General features: G+C 37.5%; 1 protein-coding gene and 1 non-coding gene across 2 annotated transcripts in view; both read left to right on the forward strand.

The window, feature by feature from the left end:
* Positions 1-19,952, forward strand: part of LOC137238422 (protein Skeletor, isoforms B/C) — a 204,900-nt gene that overhangs the window by 124,760 nt on the left and 60,188 nt on the right. Inside the window, exons 2-3 of the mRNA XM_067763365.1 lie at positions 427-503; positions 2,788-2,939. Coding sequence (XP_067619466.1) covers positions 427-503; positions 2,788-2,939 — 229 coding nt within the window. The remainder of the gene's footprint in view (positions 1-426; positions 504-2,787; positions 2,940-19,952) is intronic.
* Positions 756-920, forward strand: LOC137238979 (U1 spliceosomal RNA). Its single transcript, XR_010949272.1, has one exon. It is a non-coding gene; the product is annotated as a U1 spliceosomal RNA (small nuclear RNA).

Consider the following 19,952-nt stretch of genomic DNA (forward strand, 5'->3'; position numbering starts at 1 on the left):
GTCCAGATATTAGGGGCGGCAGAGTTGCCAGATATCGAGGCAGCAATTAAGCTGGGTCCTAGAAATCTTGTAGTATTTGCCAAGAGGGCGGAGTTATTCTATTACATATGTCCTGGCACCTGATTGGGGTTCTTCCGATTGGTCGTCAAACAAATTTTGGTAACACTATGGGCACATTCAGTGTATGTGAGGTCTTTATTGACCGGCCAGTTCAACCTAACCTTAGCTACTTTGTCTCGATGTTCGGGGATATCAAACATAACACGCAGTTCGAGTAAAATTTTTAGTTCAGTAATGCATTTTGTAAAATCCTTGTCTATGAGATTTTACAGAAGTATGTGAAATGAATATTTCTTACGCTTATTGCAACTCAACTTATCTAAAGTTAAAATTTTATAAAACGGATTCTTCTTTTCTATATTACAGCTTCAGGGCGCGCACCACCAGAGCCCTACTACGGTCGTTCCATCGGACAATTCACAAACTTCGCACATGGAATAAAGGTTAGTTCATAGCATTCAGTGACGTTAAAAATAAAACACATTTTACCTACCCTCATCATATAAAAACATACATTTCATTAGACATACTTATGTATGTATGCGCGCCTTGTTCGTAGGCAAGCATGTTGTTTAAATATTTATTGAATATAATCTTTCGCTCATCAGCGAATACATATTGATCCTTGAACTAACAATTCTTAAACACTTTATGCTTTCCATGTCTGAAATACTTTGATTTGAGTAACAGAAAGCATACTTACCTGGCGTAGAGGCTATCCGTGATCATTAAGGCGGTTCCTCCGGAGCGAGACCTGATCATTGCACTTCGATTGGGTTGACCTCTGCGATTATTCCTAATGTGAATAACTCGTGCGTGTAATTTTTGGTAGCCGGGAATGGCGTTCGCGCCGTCCCGACGTTATTAATACAGTTGGTTTTTTGGTGCTCGGCTAAAGTATTTCGTTCTATATAATCTGTTTCGATTTTATAATTCGTCTACCTCCCCTCTAACGTAAAATTTTTTCATTTTCAATGTCTTTCTTGTAACTAGAAATCATATTTCAGAAATTTGCGTCTAACTACTGGTTAATTATTATTAGGTTGACCTGTAAGTTAATTCAGAAATTTTAAAATTCGTTTAAGAAAACCTTCATTTAAAAGTTTTATGAAATCTTCATTCCAAAATTTTTAAGTAGAAATTTGAATAGCTACCGAAGTATGCAACGATTGTTGAGAATTCTTTTGGGAGAGAATTTGAGAAACACTTTATACGTAGTTTAGGTTAGAAGGAAGTGACTGCCGACACACTTAGGCCAGCATTAATAGGCCCTTGTGATGCCACAAAAATACACCTTTTGCCCCTGTCATCGAACCACCTCCTGACGTGATAAAGGCTACCAAGTCCTTGATCTCATAATTCATTTTCTGGATCACTAACGCCGGGCAGTTCAGATGATCCACCGTTTTTTTCCTCATTCCTACATAATAGTGTAGGATTGACGGTAGATGAACTCTTTGAGCATTAGTTGCATGTGGCAAATGCGGCAGTTACCCACCGACGTGTGCCGTACGTAAGTAAGGACGTTTGTCGTACGAAGCACGTTTGACCGAACTCTCAAGCCCGTAGGAATCAATGTGTGCGTCTGTGTACATGTACATAAGATATTTGTGTGTGTATTGTTTACAGATAAGCACTGTTGCCATTGACCATTTTGCATGCATGCTTATGGAAACATCAACTTTTTCCAATTTAATTTTTGATGTTGTAAAAAGCTGGAATTAATATTAAATACATATAAATAGATTACATATTTGTAATCTGCACTTTTACATAATTATTTCGAATTATTTTCACAATTTTTCAAACTTTAATTAGGTGTTTTTGCATAAAATCGCAAACGGTCAAAAATTAGCGCACAAAAGTTTACTAGGCAACTCTGTCTAGTGAGAGAGCGATCAACTGACACGTTCTTACGGAAAAAATCAAAATTGTTTTGATTTCTACGTTCCGGGCTGCGTACGTACGGGCGTTGCACGTCGGTGAGTTTCCGTTTACATTGCACGCTCATAAGATAGGTCGTGTCAGCTGACACGTTTTTGGTACGTACGTTCGTGAGTAACTGCCGCAAAAGGGTAAACCAATGCGTTTTTTGTCGGAAAGGATCTACCTGATTGCGACCTGCCTAGGAAGTTCATTTGCAATACAGTTTTCCTCAGTGTCTCTGTGTTTCGTGATCCGTGTGAGGTGTATTTCTATTCAAGAGATCGGCGACCGTTTAGTAATGTTAGTTCAGAATTGGATGATTCAGAGTGAAGGGATTTACTTGCCATTTTGCTTGTTTTCCTATCCAAACTACTTCTATGATAGCTAATACTTCTGCCCGGTAGGCGCTACAATGATCAGAGGATTCAAAACTTGTACTTTGTAAACATAAAAAAATAGAACAAAAACTGCATACTCAAAAAGTTTCACAAAATAATAAATTCAAATTTGAAAACTTACATTACGTTTCTTAAAAACTTCTCGTATTTTCGAAATCGGCTTACAAAGGCTTCTTTATATTAACGTAAGTAGGAAGGTAGATTACTTGATAAAATTAACTTATAATTTTCGCTCTTATTTTTCAATTTGCAAGTATTTCTTCATCTAATTAATGGAAAATATTAACCGTCATATGATTTGTATTTAATTTGTTGGGCTTTTTTATAAGTTTTAAATTTAGTTTGTAAGAAAACCTTTTTTGGTGCAGGCAACATTCTAATTTAAATATATTTTCTCCCTTAGGGCACTATTTATGCAGTTGATGAATCGACACTCTTTATAAAATCATTCGCATATGATGGTACGGGACCAGATGCATTCTTCTGGGTTGGTAAAACTCCACGTCCCAGTCCCGAAGGATACATCATACCATATCCAGAAGAATATGCTGGCATGTAAGTACATTTTGTAGTACATATGTATGTATGTATGTGTATTTATCCAACAAACATTTTAAATGTGGGTGGCGGCAAACAACTTTTCCAATCACTATAAAAATTTCCAATCACTCTAAAAACCGAACGAAGCTTTCTTTGAAGCGGGTCATTTTTCGTTGGGAAGCTTTAGAGCCCTTAATTTGTGACATGTTCGTATGATTTATGATTGTCGATAAAATGAAGATAATATTATATACTAAAGAAGAATATTTGTTACTTAACAGTACAATTGATTGCGGTCAATAGATGAAACCCTAATAAGACCAATTGTGCTAAAGTCACAAACGCTACCCGCGGTTGACAATAAAATCACTTTGAAAAATTAAAAAAATTTTCATCGAAAACCCTGAATGGACACTTTCATATCGTTAATAATGTATATATGTACATTAGGGATGGACTACCCTAAACTCTACCCATCAAGTGACCTTATGTGACGCATCTTAGCTGTCTTTAATTAATAACAAAATTAATATATTACTTCTTTGATCGTATTATTACCCTTTGACGAAGGTTATTTGGTGTTTGGGGACCGCTCTACCGTACATATGCATTTTTATGCCCCAGAATGCTATAAACGATTGAGCAAGTTCTATGCTGTTTTGATGTTGTTGTAGCGATAATGACACTGCCCGAAAGTTTTGGGAAGTGCTATCGATGTTAATGGTCCTTTGCCGGATATAAATCCAATACGTTCCGGTAACAAACACCATTCAGAAACAAGCCCGACCATCTCTGGAACGCTTTTATATGTCACATTCAAATATCTAGGCCATCCCGCTCCCTACTTCCCACTTCCATTAGGAACTTGGGGTCGGCAGAACCTCGGCTGCTAAGGAAATAATACTCGCCACGAGTAGGTGATGTTGACTATTCGGTTGGAGAAGCATTAAATTGCGCTGGCATCCCCTCGAACAATTGGGTATTTTAGTCACCCACAACGACAGGCATACCTGTCGCGAGTATATTCTAAGTCCGCTAACTCGCTGGTAGTGACGTTTTATGCTCTTGTTCTGCACTTAAGACTCCAGCTATTACGATTTGCCGTCTAAAAACACCCGCTATAGTCACTTCTTTTTAAGACCTCCTGCGCTAATTACAGATTCCTCCTTGCATAGGAGGACAGTAGCACCTTCATCCATTCGCCCAACATGACCCACCAAAGGCAGCCGCTGGATATTGACTCGTTGAACTATGTCAATTTCTCATATGGCCCATTTTCTAATCTTACTTACTTTCTGTTGAACCAATTGCGTTCCCATTTGAGTAGAAGCGAAATATCACTTCCCCTCACCTCGAAGAGGCAGACGTCGACAAGAGAAAGGACAAGTCAACTGCTCTTCTACTCATTTAAACTGATTCAGCAGAGGGAGCTTGTAAGGATACATTTGTAAAATTTATGTATTTGACCCACGTAAGTAGAATTGGTTTCTAGGCTTGTCGAGTCCCGATTGACTCCTGAAGTTCCGTTTTAAATTAATAATAAATATTCAAAAGATATAACTTTCTTTGGACTTAAATGTTCGAAAAGCTGCTGAGTCTTAGTATCCTTAAGTTAAAAGGGGATATCGTTTTTCGTCAAATAAAGAAGACCGGCTGCTATTGACCCTGTATGACTGCAGACGCTACTATTTATTTTGATTCTCGTCAAGCCAGTGCTGCTGAGAGACCCATCCCATAGCCGAGCTAACAAATTAAAGAAACGAGATGTGGACTAGAGTATTTCTTGGCCCATTGCGGTTCGTCCGTAGCAACTTGGTTAGCCTATCATCCGAGCCCATCCTTTGAGTTGAAAAACTGAACTGTTTTTTGAATATATGTGGCCCGGTCTATGAAAAGGTGGCTTATGACTCAAAAAAGAAATTGCGAGAAACAGCTGTTAAAGATAAACAATGCATTTCTTCAGGACATTTGTGCTCTTCTTTTATTTTGAGCCATAAGCCACCTTTTCATAGACTGGGTCACATATAGTAAACGCACCGCAGAAAAAAAAAAATGTTCAGCTGTGCTATGCTTTTCCAATATCTTGCCAAGTTTCTATTTTTCGTCTTAAATTCAACCCAGATAGTAAGGTTCATCACTTTATCGATCTTTGGTACTGAACTTTCGCATCTTTCCTCTTTTAAAATTGTACACCGATTTTTTTTAAGTGGGTGTGGTCGCCAGCAGACTTTGTTAATTTTACAAAGTGTGTAAGTAATAGCAAGTACAGACCCTGGTTTAAAATTTCAACATTATATCTTCAACGGGGGTGTCACACCCATTTTCCAAAATTTTACCAAGTTGCTATGTTTGTCAAATAATCAACACATATCACGTAATCGGGCTTTAATAAGGAATTAACGCAACTTTTCCATTTTTCGAAATTTTGGATATCGAAACAGTGGGTGTGGTTATCGATCTCGCCCATTTTCAATTGCCATCATCCAGTGAGTTTGAGAAGCAGAGGTCGTGATATTTTTGCACACATGAAATATGATAGGCAGATGTCGCCGTTGTTTTTCATTTAACTCATACATCATACGGCGAAAAGCTAAGCAGCGACATCTATTTTTGAAAAAGTAGGTTAGGAAGTAATTAGCAAATTATCTGGCTCACAAATTGAACCAGACTTCTATCTGGATTTATTTATTTATTTATTTGTTAAAGTCAACACAGACACAAAGCGGTCGACTAATGGATATAAAATACAATACATATAACAAGGAAATAAAACATAAGCGTAAAAACCAAAATTTAAAGTAAAAACTTAAATAATAAACAATCAAATTAATTAAGTTAAATTTTAGTTAATACATAAATCAAATCAAAAATAAAAATTTGTTAAAATCAATATTGAAATAAAATTGACATCTTATTTAAAAATCTTTTATCATGCCAGACGTGAGAGTATTTCCTTACGGATAGCAGCAATCGAATACTCAAAACTAATACCGCTGTACAGTTCATTATAGCGCGAGCACCAATTGCGAAGAGGGCTATATTTGGCAAAATTACGCCGTAGAATGGGTAAATGAAAGAATACATAGTGTCTTGTAGTTCTCGCAGGAACAGAAAAATTCAGTCTGCTTACAAGGTCAGTGGAGTCTATCTCACCGATAATCAGTTTATGAAGGAACATTACCCCGAGTAATGTTCTTCTATTCTTTAAAGTTGGCAAACTAATGAGAAGAAGTATATTTCTATAAGGTGGAAGATGTTGATTTGATTCCCAGTTAAGACCGCGTAAAGCGAAGATTAGAAACTGCTTCTGTACCGGGGACCAAATACAGGAACAATACTCAAGTATTGGGCGAACCATAGATGTGTAAAGGGTCGTGGTTAAATAAGGATCATCAAATTCTTTAGCCCATCTGGCTCAAATCATTGTTGTTGCATTTACATGCAAAATTATTTATCTGGCTCACGATCTTTGCGACGGGATGATGGCTAATACCAATCTGTTCTTGATCTAGATAAGCCAGCATATCTAATGTCGTGAAGAGATCTCAATTTTTGCTCATGTTCACGGATGGACATGGCTCAGTCTGTCAGTAAACTACGCTTAAACTTATTCTGCGGTTTTTCGGTCTACTTTAAATAAAGTTTAAGCTGAGCTTAAGCGGGCGATCTGGCAGTGTTAAACTATAGCTAACCTATGAGTTATTCGCGTTCGTTCGAAATGGCGTCGAATTACCCAACAAGCATTTGGGCTTGAGTATCATTAGAGCCTATGCTGATAACTACGCATACTTCTAAAATCTCAAGAATTGTTTCGAAACAATGGCTCAATTCGAGAATCGTAGCGTACTCAGCAAAAGAGGAAATTTTATAAAAAGCAAAAAATGCTATTACTTAAATTCAAAAGATTTAACTAACAACTTGTGGTTCTCTAACTTTACTCAAATGTAAGATTTCATACTACAGTATTTTCACGAAAATAAAACGAAATATAAATAACTTAAAAAATAAATAAATGTGCGGCACGATAGCCTCCGAAGAGATTTTAGAGCGAGCTTCTCTTCCAATTTGCGTCGTGCTCCTTTTAATTTTTCCTACAAATTGGCGGGACGGGACCTATTTGTTTTATTCCGATTCCGAACGGCATCAGCAAGGCAGAAGAGTTTTCACTGAGAGCTAATCATGGCAGAAATACACTCGGAGCCCTTTGCCAAACACTGCCGAGGGGCGACCCCGCTTACAAAAATTTTCTACTAATTGAAAAACTTTGTTTATATAATTTTGATGTTGCTTTGCCCGGAGCGTGCCGTACTGAAAAGCATACCCCATAGCGGCCTTAAACTGTGACTGAAAAACTGCTCAGTAGTTTAACTGGAGTTTAAATTTGACTAGAGTTTAAGCAAACTTAGTTTAGCCAACTACTGAAAAAACGGGCCTTAAAACCGTATATTTAAATGTTTAGTACCCACCTAAACACAAAATGACTTATTCATATGCAAGATACGTGAGAGGTGGAATCATTTTTAACAATCCCTTTAATATATTTCAAAATGTCACTTGAAGGTTACTGCCAAGGGATTCGTCCTCAGTTTTGTTCTTTGCAACTTATACCTGTACAACCCCTTTCTTAGTTGCCACACAAAAATTAAGCCCTGCTTATCCTCGCTTATCTGCACTTGTCAGTTGAGCATTTAGAAACCCCCCCTAGGTGTGTGTGTGCTACGGGCTTATCTAGTATCTGCACCTTAATTTGTCATCGCTTGTTAGCATTGACAATTGACTGGGAAAAAATGACTCAAACTAAATTCGTCAATGCAATACGAAAGACAAATGATTTAGCCTTTCAGCTTTGAGGTTAGTTGCATATGCCCTACACTAGTGATGTTGCGAATAGAATATCGAAAAGTTGGAAGCATATATTTACAGGTGAGAATGTTGATTTCAATAATAATATTCATTGTGTGGATGTAAAGAAGATGAGTTTGCCGGAATCGTAATCAGAACTTACAAATCTGCTTCATCTGAGTCGGAATCGAATTCAAATAATACAAGTTTTTTTAATCAGTGATTTGGGTTGGTATTATGACTTTCCAACAAACTGAATATGCAAAACACACTTTCTATTAAACTTTCCTGCTGATCGACTTTCGTTACACACCTGATACCGAATGTTGCAATAGGAATCGAAAATCTAAATCGATCGGAAGTGCGGATGTATAGCAATTGTACTCAAAGCTCTGCTGTTATATTTCTCGTGCGTAGCTATGCGTATTTGTATTTTTCGCGCCAGTGTAGGGTGGTTGTGGTTCTTCAAAGACTAGCGTAACAAACAGCTAATTAAAGCAGAGGCTCCACCGGCTTTACTTAGGAGTGCACATTAAATTGGTGGTGTTGTTTGAGTCAGACCCGAACATACCGTGACGGAGAGTTATGACTATTAAAGTGATGGTGAGATTACAGGTGATTATGTTGAAAGGTGACTCTAGAAAAAAAATTCACAAGTGTAAGGCGTTTAACAGATGATTACTGATGGTATATTTAAAATCAGTGGGCAGGGCCGGCCGCCATATGTACGTTAGCAGAGACGAACTATTTTCTTGTGAGCGAGGAGGTTACGTACTGCAAGGTTGTACCGACTTCAAGGTGCAATAAATCTCCGGCTGGTCAATAGAAACCTCACATAGACTGAATATGTCCATAGTGCTACCAGAATTTGTTTGGCGACCAAACAGGACTTGTGTTTTAATATAACTCCGTGACGTCAGAAAGTTTCCAAGCGAATTGGCACGTCAACCATCGAATCATTCGATGCTGGTATTTCCTGTGATGGTTTTGATTGGAGCTTACTTACTGCGATTTGTTCTTAAATATCAACATTATATTCTCCATATCATAACTTCCATAGACAACAATTTCATGTCACGTCATGACTTGCACAACATTCGAGAATGTAGCACCTTGCTTTTTTGCGGTTCCGAATGTTTACGACTACTTCTTTTTACATTCGCCACATGCCTAGTACGTAAGCTCACAAGCCCCTCTTTACGATTGTTCGGTGTGCCTGTGGGGATGCAATTAACAAGTACATGTGTGATTCATTGAAACTCGGCTGCAACTTTTATGCACAATGCACTCATCTTACATACACAACTGACTTAAGGATAAATATGTGGTCGCCTTTTGTGGTGAAAGTGGTGCAACACAAAATATGAGCTTGACATTCAACTAACTCGGCTTTGTATCAGAATTCTATATCTCTACTAGCTTATTAAAATATGCAGCTGGCTTTGGTAAAATTTTACTAATTTCGTTTGTGGAGGTGATCACGATCTTTCTTTCTTCCTGAATATTTAGGAATATGAAATTTTACGCGGAAGGTGTTGGAAATTCCTTTGTTTTAACGATTTTATTTCTTATAACATTAGCCAAATTTTTGAGGCATACGACATTCACAGTCATTTAGGTCATCATCATTAAATGGCGCTTAGGCGGTAAGCGATTTTGATGTTTTGTAACAAGTCCCGCTAGTTATCCCTGTTGCGCGATAACTGACCCCAATTGCTCATCATTATTCCTCCTTCGTTACTCGCTTAAAAAGTAGCCGCATCCGGAAAAGTACGCGTTTTTAAAAAAAGTATCCAGATCCGAAAAAGTACATAGTTTTTGAAAGGCCCTGAATATGGTTTTATAAAAGTACTCGATTCTAAGAATTAACCAGATCCGAAAAAGTACCCGCATCTGAACATGTACCTGAATCTGGAAAGAACCGCTCTCTGAAAAGGTTAGCTGGTACCCGGTACGAAAAAATAGACGGTTTTAAAATAGTATTCGGATTCGAAGAAGTACATGGTTTTTAAAACGCCCTTGAATCGGGTTCTATAACACTACTCGATTCTGAAAAAGTAACCGCTTTTAAAAGAAGTATCTGGATCTGAAAAATTACCCGGTTCGGAAAATTAACCAGACCGAAAAAGTACCCGCATCTGTACATGTACCTGAATCTGGAAAATAACCCCTTTCTGAACAAGTAAGCTGTTTTAAAGAAATACCCGGTTCGAATAAATAGCCGGTATTTAAAGAGTATCCGAATCCGAAAAAGTACATGGTTTTTAAAACGCCTCTGAATAAAAGTTCTCTCCTCTGAAAAAGTAACAAAGAAGTATTCGGACCTGAAAAAGCACCTGGTTCTAAAAATTAACCAGATTCTGAAAAAGTACGCTGTTTATTTTTTGAAAAAATACAAAGTTCCGAAAAGTATACGGTTCTTAATAAAGTGTTGGTAGAAATGAATATAGTTAAAAGAGGCTAAAAAACGCATTTTCAAAATAAAATAAAAAACGAAAAATGGTATTTAAAATAAATAAATAACTCTTTAATGACATTTGAAAGTCTCGCAAAAAATCTGTCCTCTACCAATACATGTACGTATGTATGTATGTGTGTATATATAACGCTATTTAGTCATTATATGGTGTATCCTTTCTGGAATATTTCAAGCTATAGAATTTAATAAATTAGAAACTCATACTCTGTGTAAATATAATCAACCCCAAACATTAGAATCACACAATGAAAACGAAGCTAAAATAGAAAATCACCTCAAAGCATTAACAACCCGACATCTTACACCCCCCACACCGGTGGGCATCACTGTGACAATCGCTTTTTTTAATGTGGAGTGAGTAATGTACCTGAAAGCGTAAAAGCGTGCAATCGTAGTCTCCGTTTGTTGCCACGACATCACTCGTCCAATCACCTCCGCTGCAGCGCCGCTAGCCGTAGCAGTGATGTGGGTGTTTTCCTGTCTGGCAGGCGTTGAACGTACCAACTAATAAAGCCTGGCACGTGGCATCAACAATGAAACGCATTAAAGTCGATTACAATATGAAGTTCCTTAGTGGCATACATTTTCATTCATTCATTTTCCGCCTTTTTTTGTTGGCGTTATTATTTTTATTTTTTTTTTTTAAATCTCAATCCATTTGTACGTGTTTGTGTCTGTCTTATTAATGTCGCTATACCATTGGCATTGTACAATATAGTTTTTTATAGAAATGTTGACAACAAATGTTCGCACTCAGATATTTTGGCGATATCAATTGTTAAGGTATTATATGAAGGAAATTATTTTAGTTTGATTTCAACTTACATCACTGTGTCGCCTACGGGAGCTCTACAGTCGGCATTAGAGAAAATTTGTCTCACATTTTAAGTTCACTTTGGCAACACTCACTTGAACCTTGCAATCATTGTGGATAAGACAAGTGTCATGTCTTCTGCATGGATCACCCGATTTTTAAAGTGACTATGTTGATCTCATCCTGTATCTCTTTCTATCACTCGCTGAAGATAACCAACCGTGTGCGTTGCCATATTGAACATCCTGTCAAAACGCTTAAAAGTAGCCACCAAGGCGAATCCATACCAGGTGGTGGCCAAGCGAATTCAACCAATTCGCCGTGCAGAAGAATGTCAAGTCAAAAGATAATTTTCATTGGTTCCGATTAACTGACATATTGTAGTACAAGGCGCTGTATGGATAATAATCAAAAAGAAGCAATCAGCTGTTGGGATAACACCACCCGGTACTGAATTCGCCTTGGTAGCCACTTTGAACATTCTGTCAGGCAGTTGACGGATAAGATATCATACTTCTTTTGTACACAATGCTTGCAATGCTTGTTATAAAGAAATAATAAGCCGAATGTAGTGCTGCCTTAAAAAAACATTCCAATTTATTAAAAATATTGTAATCAAACGGCTCTGAGAGACCCATCCCAATTGTGATAGAGCAGCAATTCCAAATACCATTCTAACTACAGCGAGTCACCAGAAGATACCCCATTGATCGCATATCCACATATCAAACCTAAGAGGGTCCGCGCAGTATGAAAGTAGCATGCGAAGCAGTACAGGGATCAATTCCTAACAAAAAAGCATATATTACTAGAAGTTAACTTTGAAACCTTCTCCAGAAATATAGCATCAAAGAAGGTAGTCAAATATTAAAAAACAAAGTTATACTCCCAACTAACATATTGAGCGCAAATTCAAATTGCTACTGAGAAGGCATCTTAACAACTATTGTTTATTGGCGGCCACCGTGGTGTGATGGTAGCTTGCTCCGCTTGCCCCACCGTATGCCCTGGGTTCGCACCCCGGGCAAAGCAACATCAAAATTTTAGAAACACGGTTTTTCAATTAGAAGAAAATTTTTCTAAGTGGGGTCGCCCCTCGGCAGTGTTTGGCAAGCGCTCCGAGTGTATTTCTGCCATGAAAAACTCTCAATGAAAACTCATCTGCCTTGCATATGCCGTTCGGAGCCGGCATAAAACATGTAGGTCCCGACTGGCCAATTTGTAGGGAAAATCAAGAGGAGCACGACGCAAATTGGAAGAGAAGCTCAGCCTTAGATCTCTTCGGAGGTTATCGCGCCTTACATTTGTTTTCATTTTTTTTATTTGATGTCTAAAATTGGAGGACCAACCGAAAGCGAAATGAAGCTGCTGATGAACATCACCCTTTTCATCTTACTGTAAGGCTCCGAACTGTGGGCAGATACACTTCGTAAGAAGAATCGTAAGCTTCTAACAGCTGTACAACGAACAGCAGCTCTTAGAGTATCCTCCGCGTATCGCACTGTAATAGGACCAACGGTACAAGTGATTAGCGAACAGCCCCCCCCCCCCCCCCCCCCACCCATTTAGCGCTGGGAAGAAGAAGGTTATGGCAAAGAGAGCAGGGAAGAAACGTTAAGGTTATAAATTACTACGTTACCCAAATGCCCTTCGGGCATGGGTACGCTAAAAAATATTTGCACAGAATAAAAAAAGGTCGAAAATCCTGAATGTGTTTCGGCGATGCAGAAGAGGACCGAAGCTGAACACAAATTCTTCAAATGCTCGCGATGGAGTCAGCCTACGCTCCACGTTGCCACATTCACCGCGAGTTGTCCAATGAAATTCCATGCTTTACGTCTCAATATACTGGACAGCGTCAGCTGTGTTAGGTGGATGGAGGACGACGCGATGGAATCACACTGTCACTTTATGCTCAGCTGTCTAGCCTTTGGCGGACGAAGCGTTAATATCTTAGGACGTAGTCGGCTCATCGGAGGAAGTTACCAAGATCAATGTTTGCCTTATTCGTAGTTTTTCGTTGTCATGTAACGGCACGCTAAATAACCTGAAGCCTGTTTCACCGTTAGAGTATGTGATAACAAAAGCTCTTTAACTAGGCTGTTGCTACTATGGACATTTTTCACAAGGTTGTCACCTATTTGAAATTTTTTAAAACACACAACTGTAACGTTTTTATTTTTATTAATGAATTATGTCAATGCTCATATCAAGCGAAAGGTATTTACATGGTTTTCAAAAAATGATATTATTGAGAAGGGTTGCCATCTATCCTCGATTATATGCAGTATTTTGTCATGATGCTCTAGCAAGTTTGAGGCCAAGTTAAGTCACGAAGGGTCAGGCTGAGTCACACAGATTCTTTCGTTTTAATTTACACTCAAACGTACGTCATGTCTCAGTCATGTAAATTTGCACGTCCAAGCGCCTAAAATTATATAACATTTTTTGACAGTTATTAAGTGTGGCATGCCTAAATGGTATTGGTTATGCGCTTGAGTGCAATTACCGTTGCTCTCGCCATTTGCCATAACTCCAGGATATGACAGAGTGTGATGTGCGTATAAGGCTTTAAATTTTAGTTTTGTTTGCGTGCGTCTGTATACCATGTTGCAAAGGTTTTTTATTTATATACATACAAACATACATATACATGTATATTTGTTTGTATGTTAATGTTTATTTCTGTTAAAGGAGTTTTGTCCACTATTATGCATATGATTTTGATTGATGTTGATGGCAAAAATTTATATAAAACCGCCAGAAGCTAAAAGTCGACAATATTGTGCAGTCAATTATCGGCTAGAAGGGGGCACATCGCCACCATGTGACGAATACATACATAAATATAGCACATCGCACAGTCATACATATCGGATGGTTTAGTCTTTTGCTCGATGGACTTTAATATGACTGGTTGGTTTTGTTTTTGTTTTTCGAAACCAATCATGTTTAATTATCTGTGTTGACAACCATAATTTTTCTATTTTCCTTTCGCTTGCAAATTCAAAACACCACATTTTTCTCTAAGCCATTGAAGTTTGCGATCCATACATTTTTAGCTTTGGTATCTTTTATGCATTGGTCGAATCCCGCTTTATATGCCACTGAGTTACTTTTATTTTCACGCCATTGAAACACAATAAAAATGAACAAAATTAAAAGAAAAAGGCAAACAACCACGTGACAAAGAATTCACAATGCAGAAATAATTAAATTAGAATTTTGAAAAGTATTACGGAAGCGTGATTAACGCGGGACACACGCTGCGTTGCGATTGCTCAGTTGCTGACAGCTCAGACAGCCATGGAGAGAGTAAGCGTTGGAGAAGTTTTGCTCATCTGCATATTTGTTATGGTTGGATATGGAACCATTTCGATGCTTAATGCTGATTTATGCAGATTTCATTCATGAAACAGCAAAAAAACGAAACTTCGAGCATTTAGCTAAGAGTGGGTTTGTATGGCCTTGATGAGTTTGTTGTCTAGTGTATAAAGCTGAATTCAAATAAGATGCGTATAGTTGATTACACAAGCTGAGTCGCATTCAGTTGCTGCACAGTAGGTGAGCTTATAAGAAAAAATGCAAGGCGCCATAACCTCCGAAGAGATTTTAGGCCGACCTTGTCTTCCAATTTCCGTCGTGCTCTTATATTTTTTCCTACAAATTGGCGGAACGGGATTTACAAGTTTTATGCCGACTCTGAACGGCATCTCCACAAGGCAGATAAAATTTCACCGTGAACTTTTCATGACAGAAATAAAAATTCGGAGTCTTTGCCAAATCACAGCCAAGGGGCGACCCCACTTAGAAAAACTTTTTTTCAAAATTTTCAATGTTGCTTTGATCTGTTCTGTTCGATGTGGTAGGCGGAGCACGATACCACCACACCACTTCCTTGTAGGAAATCGCAGGTCAATAAAGTGGGCTACACTCTTAACTCCAAATAATTGTTTCAGAAGCATGTGGAACAAGTCGAGACAACTTCGTAGGTGAAATCATGACAACCCTGTTGCTAACTGATAGAAATCACACTTGGTTTCAAAATATTCAGCAAGATATCTAATCGGTAGATAACTCTCTAGACAATCACATGAAACTTCTTATCAACATCATTATGAATTCCATTCATCCTTCATCTTGCACCGGTGTGCTGCAGAAGCTTATCCTGGGACCGCCAACGTTGTGTTTAATGATTAGCATTTAGTTCTATTCCACAAAGCTGGCTAGCTATCAAAGTGATCCTTTTATCCAAGGCAGGAACATAAATACAAGAACAAGGCAATGACTATAAACATATAATTTCGACTTACTTCATGTTGTAGGTTCTGCAAAAGCTCTAAGATATATTACTTGAGTAATGACAGGATCTAACCTTGACAGCATATGGCCATGTTGGTGGGGGGACATAGTGTTATGAAGACGTCAGCACGTCAGTAAGGAAGAAAAAACAAGGAAGAAGAACTTGAAGAACTTCCTCCAGTTACCACAGCAAACTTACAACTGACATCAAGAAGCTGCAATATTATATTGCACCAGCGCCAGACTGCAGCCCAGCAGAAATCATAAAAAAAATGGCAAAAATGTGCTAAGAGGTCTCTGTGGAGCACAGCTGACAGCTATGCTTTCTCCCCTTTTCATTGACTTTGGACGAGAGTCTTGAGGTCAGTCTTTTGTACAAATGGAATGAAACGGTGGCAGAGCAGGTGGTTTTTTGGCAAGGCCGAACTTTACATCCGCCTTTCAAAGGAGGCTGTTATATTTCAGGTGGAATTAGTAGGATTCGAACAGGACTTGTCAGTTTTTATTGAAAAACTGAACAGGCAGTCAGGAGATATGCATGATATGCATATGCATATATACACAGATCAAACAGGGCTTAGTCGCTAAATTCTCAATTAACATCCCCGATAGCCAACAATAACAGCGACAGCTAAATCCACAGCAATCAATTCGAGTTGGCAAAAATCGTGATTTTGGAGAAACAGTGTGTGTTATGTGACGGTGTTGTCTCAATCGCTGCGACTTTTATTCGTGCCTGTGACTGAACAGTGATAAAAAAGAAATATGATCTAAATAGTAGTTCACGTTCATGCAAATCAATATCCAAGACCACAGGGAATCATAGCTCGCTTCAGAGCAGAAAAAATCATTGCGCCAATATGAACCAATTGTAATGTTATCTACTGCTAGATATTTTAGGAAGCTTCTATATTGATAAATATGCCAATTATTTATCTCGCAGCCAGGGCCGGATTAACCCTCTACGGGTCCTTAGGCAACCATCAATTTGGGGCCCTTTTTTCACGTCCGTCCCTCCTTTTTTCGATTAAAAAATACAGACTTATATCTTTCATAAAAATTGTATTATCACAATGTAATACACTAATAGCACAAATCGTTCTAAAACGAACGAAACGCGTTTAAAATTAAGAGCATTCGTTGATAAAAGTCTGTTAAGTACGTTTTTTCTTAACTCGTGACCGATGGGCTTGTTTTAAGAACAGTTTTTCCAAGCACACCGTTCGTATTTTATGACCAGTTTGATGTGTGAACCTTCTGTGCTCATTTCAAGCACTACTTGGGCTTGATTTAAGATTTTGCATTCTCACGCTTCGAGAACAATTTGTGGTCGATTTAACATTTTTCGGTCTCAGTTCAAGAATGGTTTGTGCTTGATTTTTGGGGGGGATTGGGGAAGGTAATTTTTTTCAAGTAGTACCCATTAACTTTTTTTTATTAATAAATAAAATAACAAAATAAATTGTTATTAAAATTCCAAAAAGGTTTAAAAAAACGCATAATATGCACTTTTCTCATATATTTTTCTTATCGCGTAATTTTTCTTATTTGATGATGCTATCTTAATATATATTTAAAACATTCCATAACCAGTTTGAGAATTACCTGTGCATATGTGAATAGAGCTGAACGAAAAATAAGAGTTAAAAAATAGAATATTAAAAAATTGTTTTAAAGAACTTCAGAGTTTGACGGTGATGGAACTCGCGCACACGAGAGCAACCGCGACATCATAGCCGCTGGGCCACAACTTATTGGTAGTTTGTGCCAAATGTTGTATTTACCATTGTAGTGCTCACGAATTATACCGTTTCTTTTTTCTTGAACTTAATTTAAGAACATTGTTCTCATTAATAGAACATTTGTTCATATTTTAATACCAGCCGTTATCTTTTCAAGAAAATGGTTGTCAGTTCAAGAACAAGGTTGTTGTTTTGAGAACAGGTAGTTCGTTTTTCAAGAACAAGAAAGTAAGAACATGAAAAGCTTGAATTGAGTCCGGTGGTGCTGGATTTTAGAACGGCGTTTTTCTCTGAGTGTAATATCAATAAAATTACTATCTACATTTTAAACATGTTGTTTTCTACATTTGTTTTCGGCAAATTCATCAATTATATCGAAAATATCGATTTTGTTCAATAAATCTGACTCAACCCAAAGTATACCTAACATCTCGAGTCGCTCTTTTCGCGCTGTAGCTCTTTCAGCAGCTTTGATTCTTTTTAATTACGAGAAGGATCGTTCGGCGGAACAATTTGTGATCATTAATATTAAAAAAATCCGAAGAGCTATTTCTGTGAAATACATCGGCTAATTGGTCTTCCATTAGAATCTTATACAAATGACTATGAGTTTTTTGCGCATCAGTGTATCTGGAGTTCACGTAACTTTGGAATTGTTTCATTTCAATAAAAAATTCTTCCAAGTCTCTAGAATAAAAAGTAACTAAGTTATTTATAGCTTCGTGGAGGTCTCCATCGCTTAGAGAAAAGTTGATGAGAAATGCAAATATCTCTGAAACTTCCATATACTTTCACTGTGAACATTGTCGATGATTGCGATTAAACTTTTTTTCCTAAATTCATGGCGAGGCGAAAATTCTACTTCTGGAGCTTTTCCGTCATTAGGTTGTTTTTTTCTACGACGAGTAGGTTTTACGATTTCTGTATAACCTACACCAAGTAATAATTGTTTTGTTTTTTCCTCGAAATCATTGAACATTTCACGGAATGAAAATAAACTCTCTTCTAACGATCCGCACAAAAAAGCACACGTTTTCAGATCTCCTTTTTCAATTTGCAATGACTTACTCACTGAACGCATAGCAGTTAAATAACCGAAATTTTTTTTTTTTTTTGTTTTTTTCATACAATTTGTCAAATAAGTCGGAAATGTCCTTTTTCGGCACCTTGTCTAGTTTGTCGGTCGTCGCCTTTTGAATGCGGTCAATTGAGTTTTATTTATTTGAGTAAAAAATATTTTCAGTTCTGATTATATTTTTTTTTTTTACTCTCTAGAATTTTATGTTTGTAAGAAAATTTTAGAAGTCTTTTTATTCCTATTCTGCCTACTTGTTAATCCGGCCCTGCTCGCAGCTGACTGCAACATCTGGTAGTAGGTGGGACCACTAATACACGATCTTTGTCGCGAATTGCCGTAGCTAGGCTCTGATCTAAGGCTGCCTATATAGCAGTTCACAGTGACATATAAAGCTACAAAGTTGCAGAACAAATCACAAGTTCATTTGTTCATATTAGCGCAGAAAATTTTTTCTGTAACCAACGCAGGTGCAGATGCCGTCAAACTCAGTCACGCCGAGACATAAGCCGTGTTTTTTTTTTACACGTACATACGTCTACGTTTTGGGGTAAAAACTTAGGTTGTGTTTAGGAGACCCATCTAGCGGCAACTAGCTACAGAACATGTTGTACCGAAAAGAGGAGACAACACTTCTGGCGGTCATAGTCTATAACATAGAGCTGAATCGCTTGCGTTGAGTGGATACCCACTATTTTTAGAGGTAATACATGTAGGTAGTGTAGAGATGAAACAGATACATATACTCTGCGTCATAAGGTCAATCCACCTACCAAGTTTCATTGCTTTATCCGTCTTTGATAATGAATTATCGCAGTTTTTCGGTTTTTCGAAATTTTCGATATCGAGAAAGTGGGCGTGGTTTAGTCCTATTTCGTGCATTAAGATACCTCAAAATTTACTTAAGTTATCGTGTTTACGGACAGACGGACGGACATGGCTAAATAAATTTCTTTTTTCGCCCAGTTCATTTTGATATATAGAAGTCTATATCTATCTCGATTAGTTTATGCCGTTACGGGCTAACGTTATGCAAAATAAAATTAATATACTCTGTGAGTTCTGAGTTGTTCGCTACTTTCGTACCATAGACCTCTACCTCCAGAGAAATCCACGTTAATTTATTAATATAAATTAATAATTAGTATTTAATGAGCTTTTCAATTTCAATTCAATTACGTATTCATAAACAAATATTTGGCCGATAGGAAGAAAATGTGTCCGAGCTCCTAAACGTTTTTTTTTTGTTCAAGTATTTATGTCATACAACCATTAGCACACGCGCACATACAAACATACACATATGCATACATACATAGAAGCAAGTAACTCAGCGCTCATTAACGATTCATCAGTCATTATCCTAATCACCACTGACGTAGTGCATTTGTCGTCTTTACACTTTCACACCCTTTTATACATCCTTTAATTATACAATACATTAAATAAGCACGTAAATAGTATTACGGTATATGTATATATGTAAATATCTATACCAACGCTTACTGACTTCATCATAATCACGCTTCATACTCCCCTGACAATAGATTCTCTCATCTGCAGACGCATTCAACTTGCAGTTGTAAATGACAAAATTACTTAAAGATAATTAAATTTGTGTTCTCTTAAATACAGATGGAGTTTGAAAACTTTCAAAGAAATATGTTAAACATTTTTACTACCCTTTACTGCGTTATTACAATGATAGACTCACCATACTAACCAGTTCTCGATCTTTTTCCGTCACAGTTAGAAGACTTTCTAAAATTTAAAC

Source organism: Eurosta solidaginis, chromosome 1 (genome assembly GCF_040869045.1).
Source record: "Eurosta solidaginis isolate ZX-2024a chromosome 1, ASM4086904v1, whole genome shotgun sequence".
Taxonomy (NCBI): domain Eukaryota; kingdom Metazoa; phylum Arthropoda; class Insecta; order Diptera; family Tephritidae; genus Eurosta; species Eurosta solidaginis.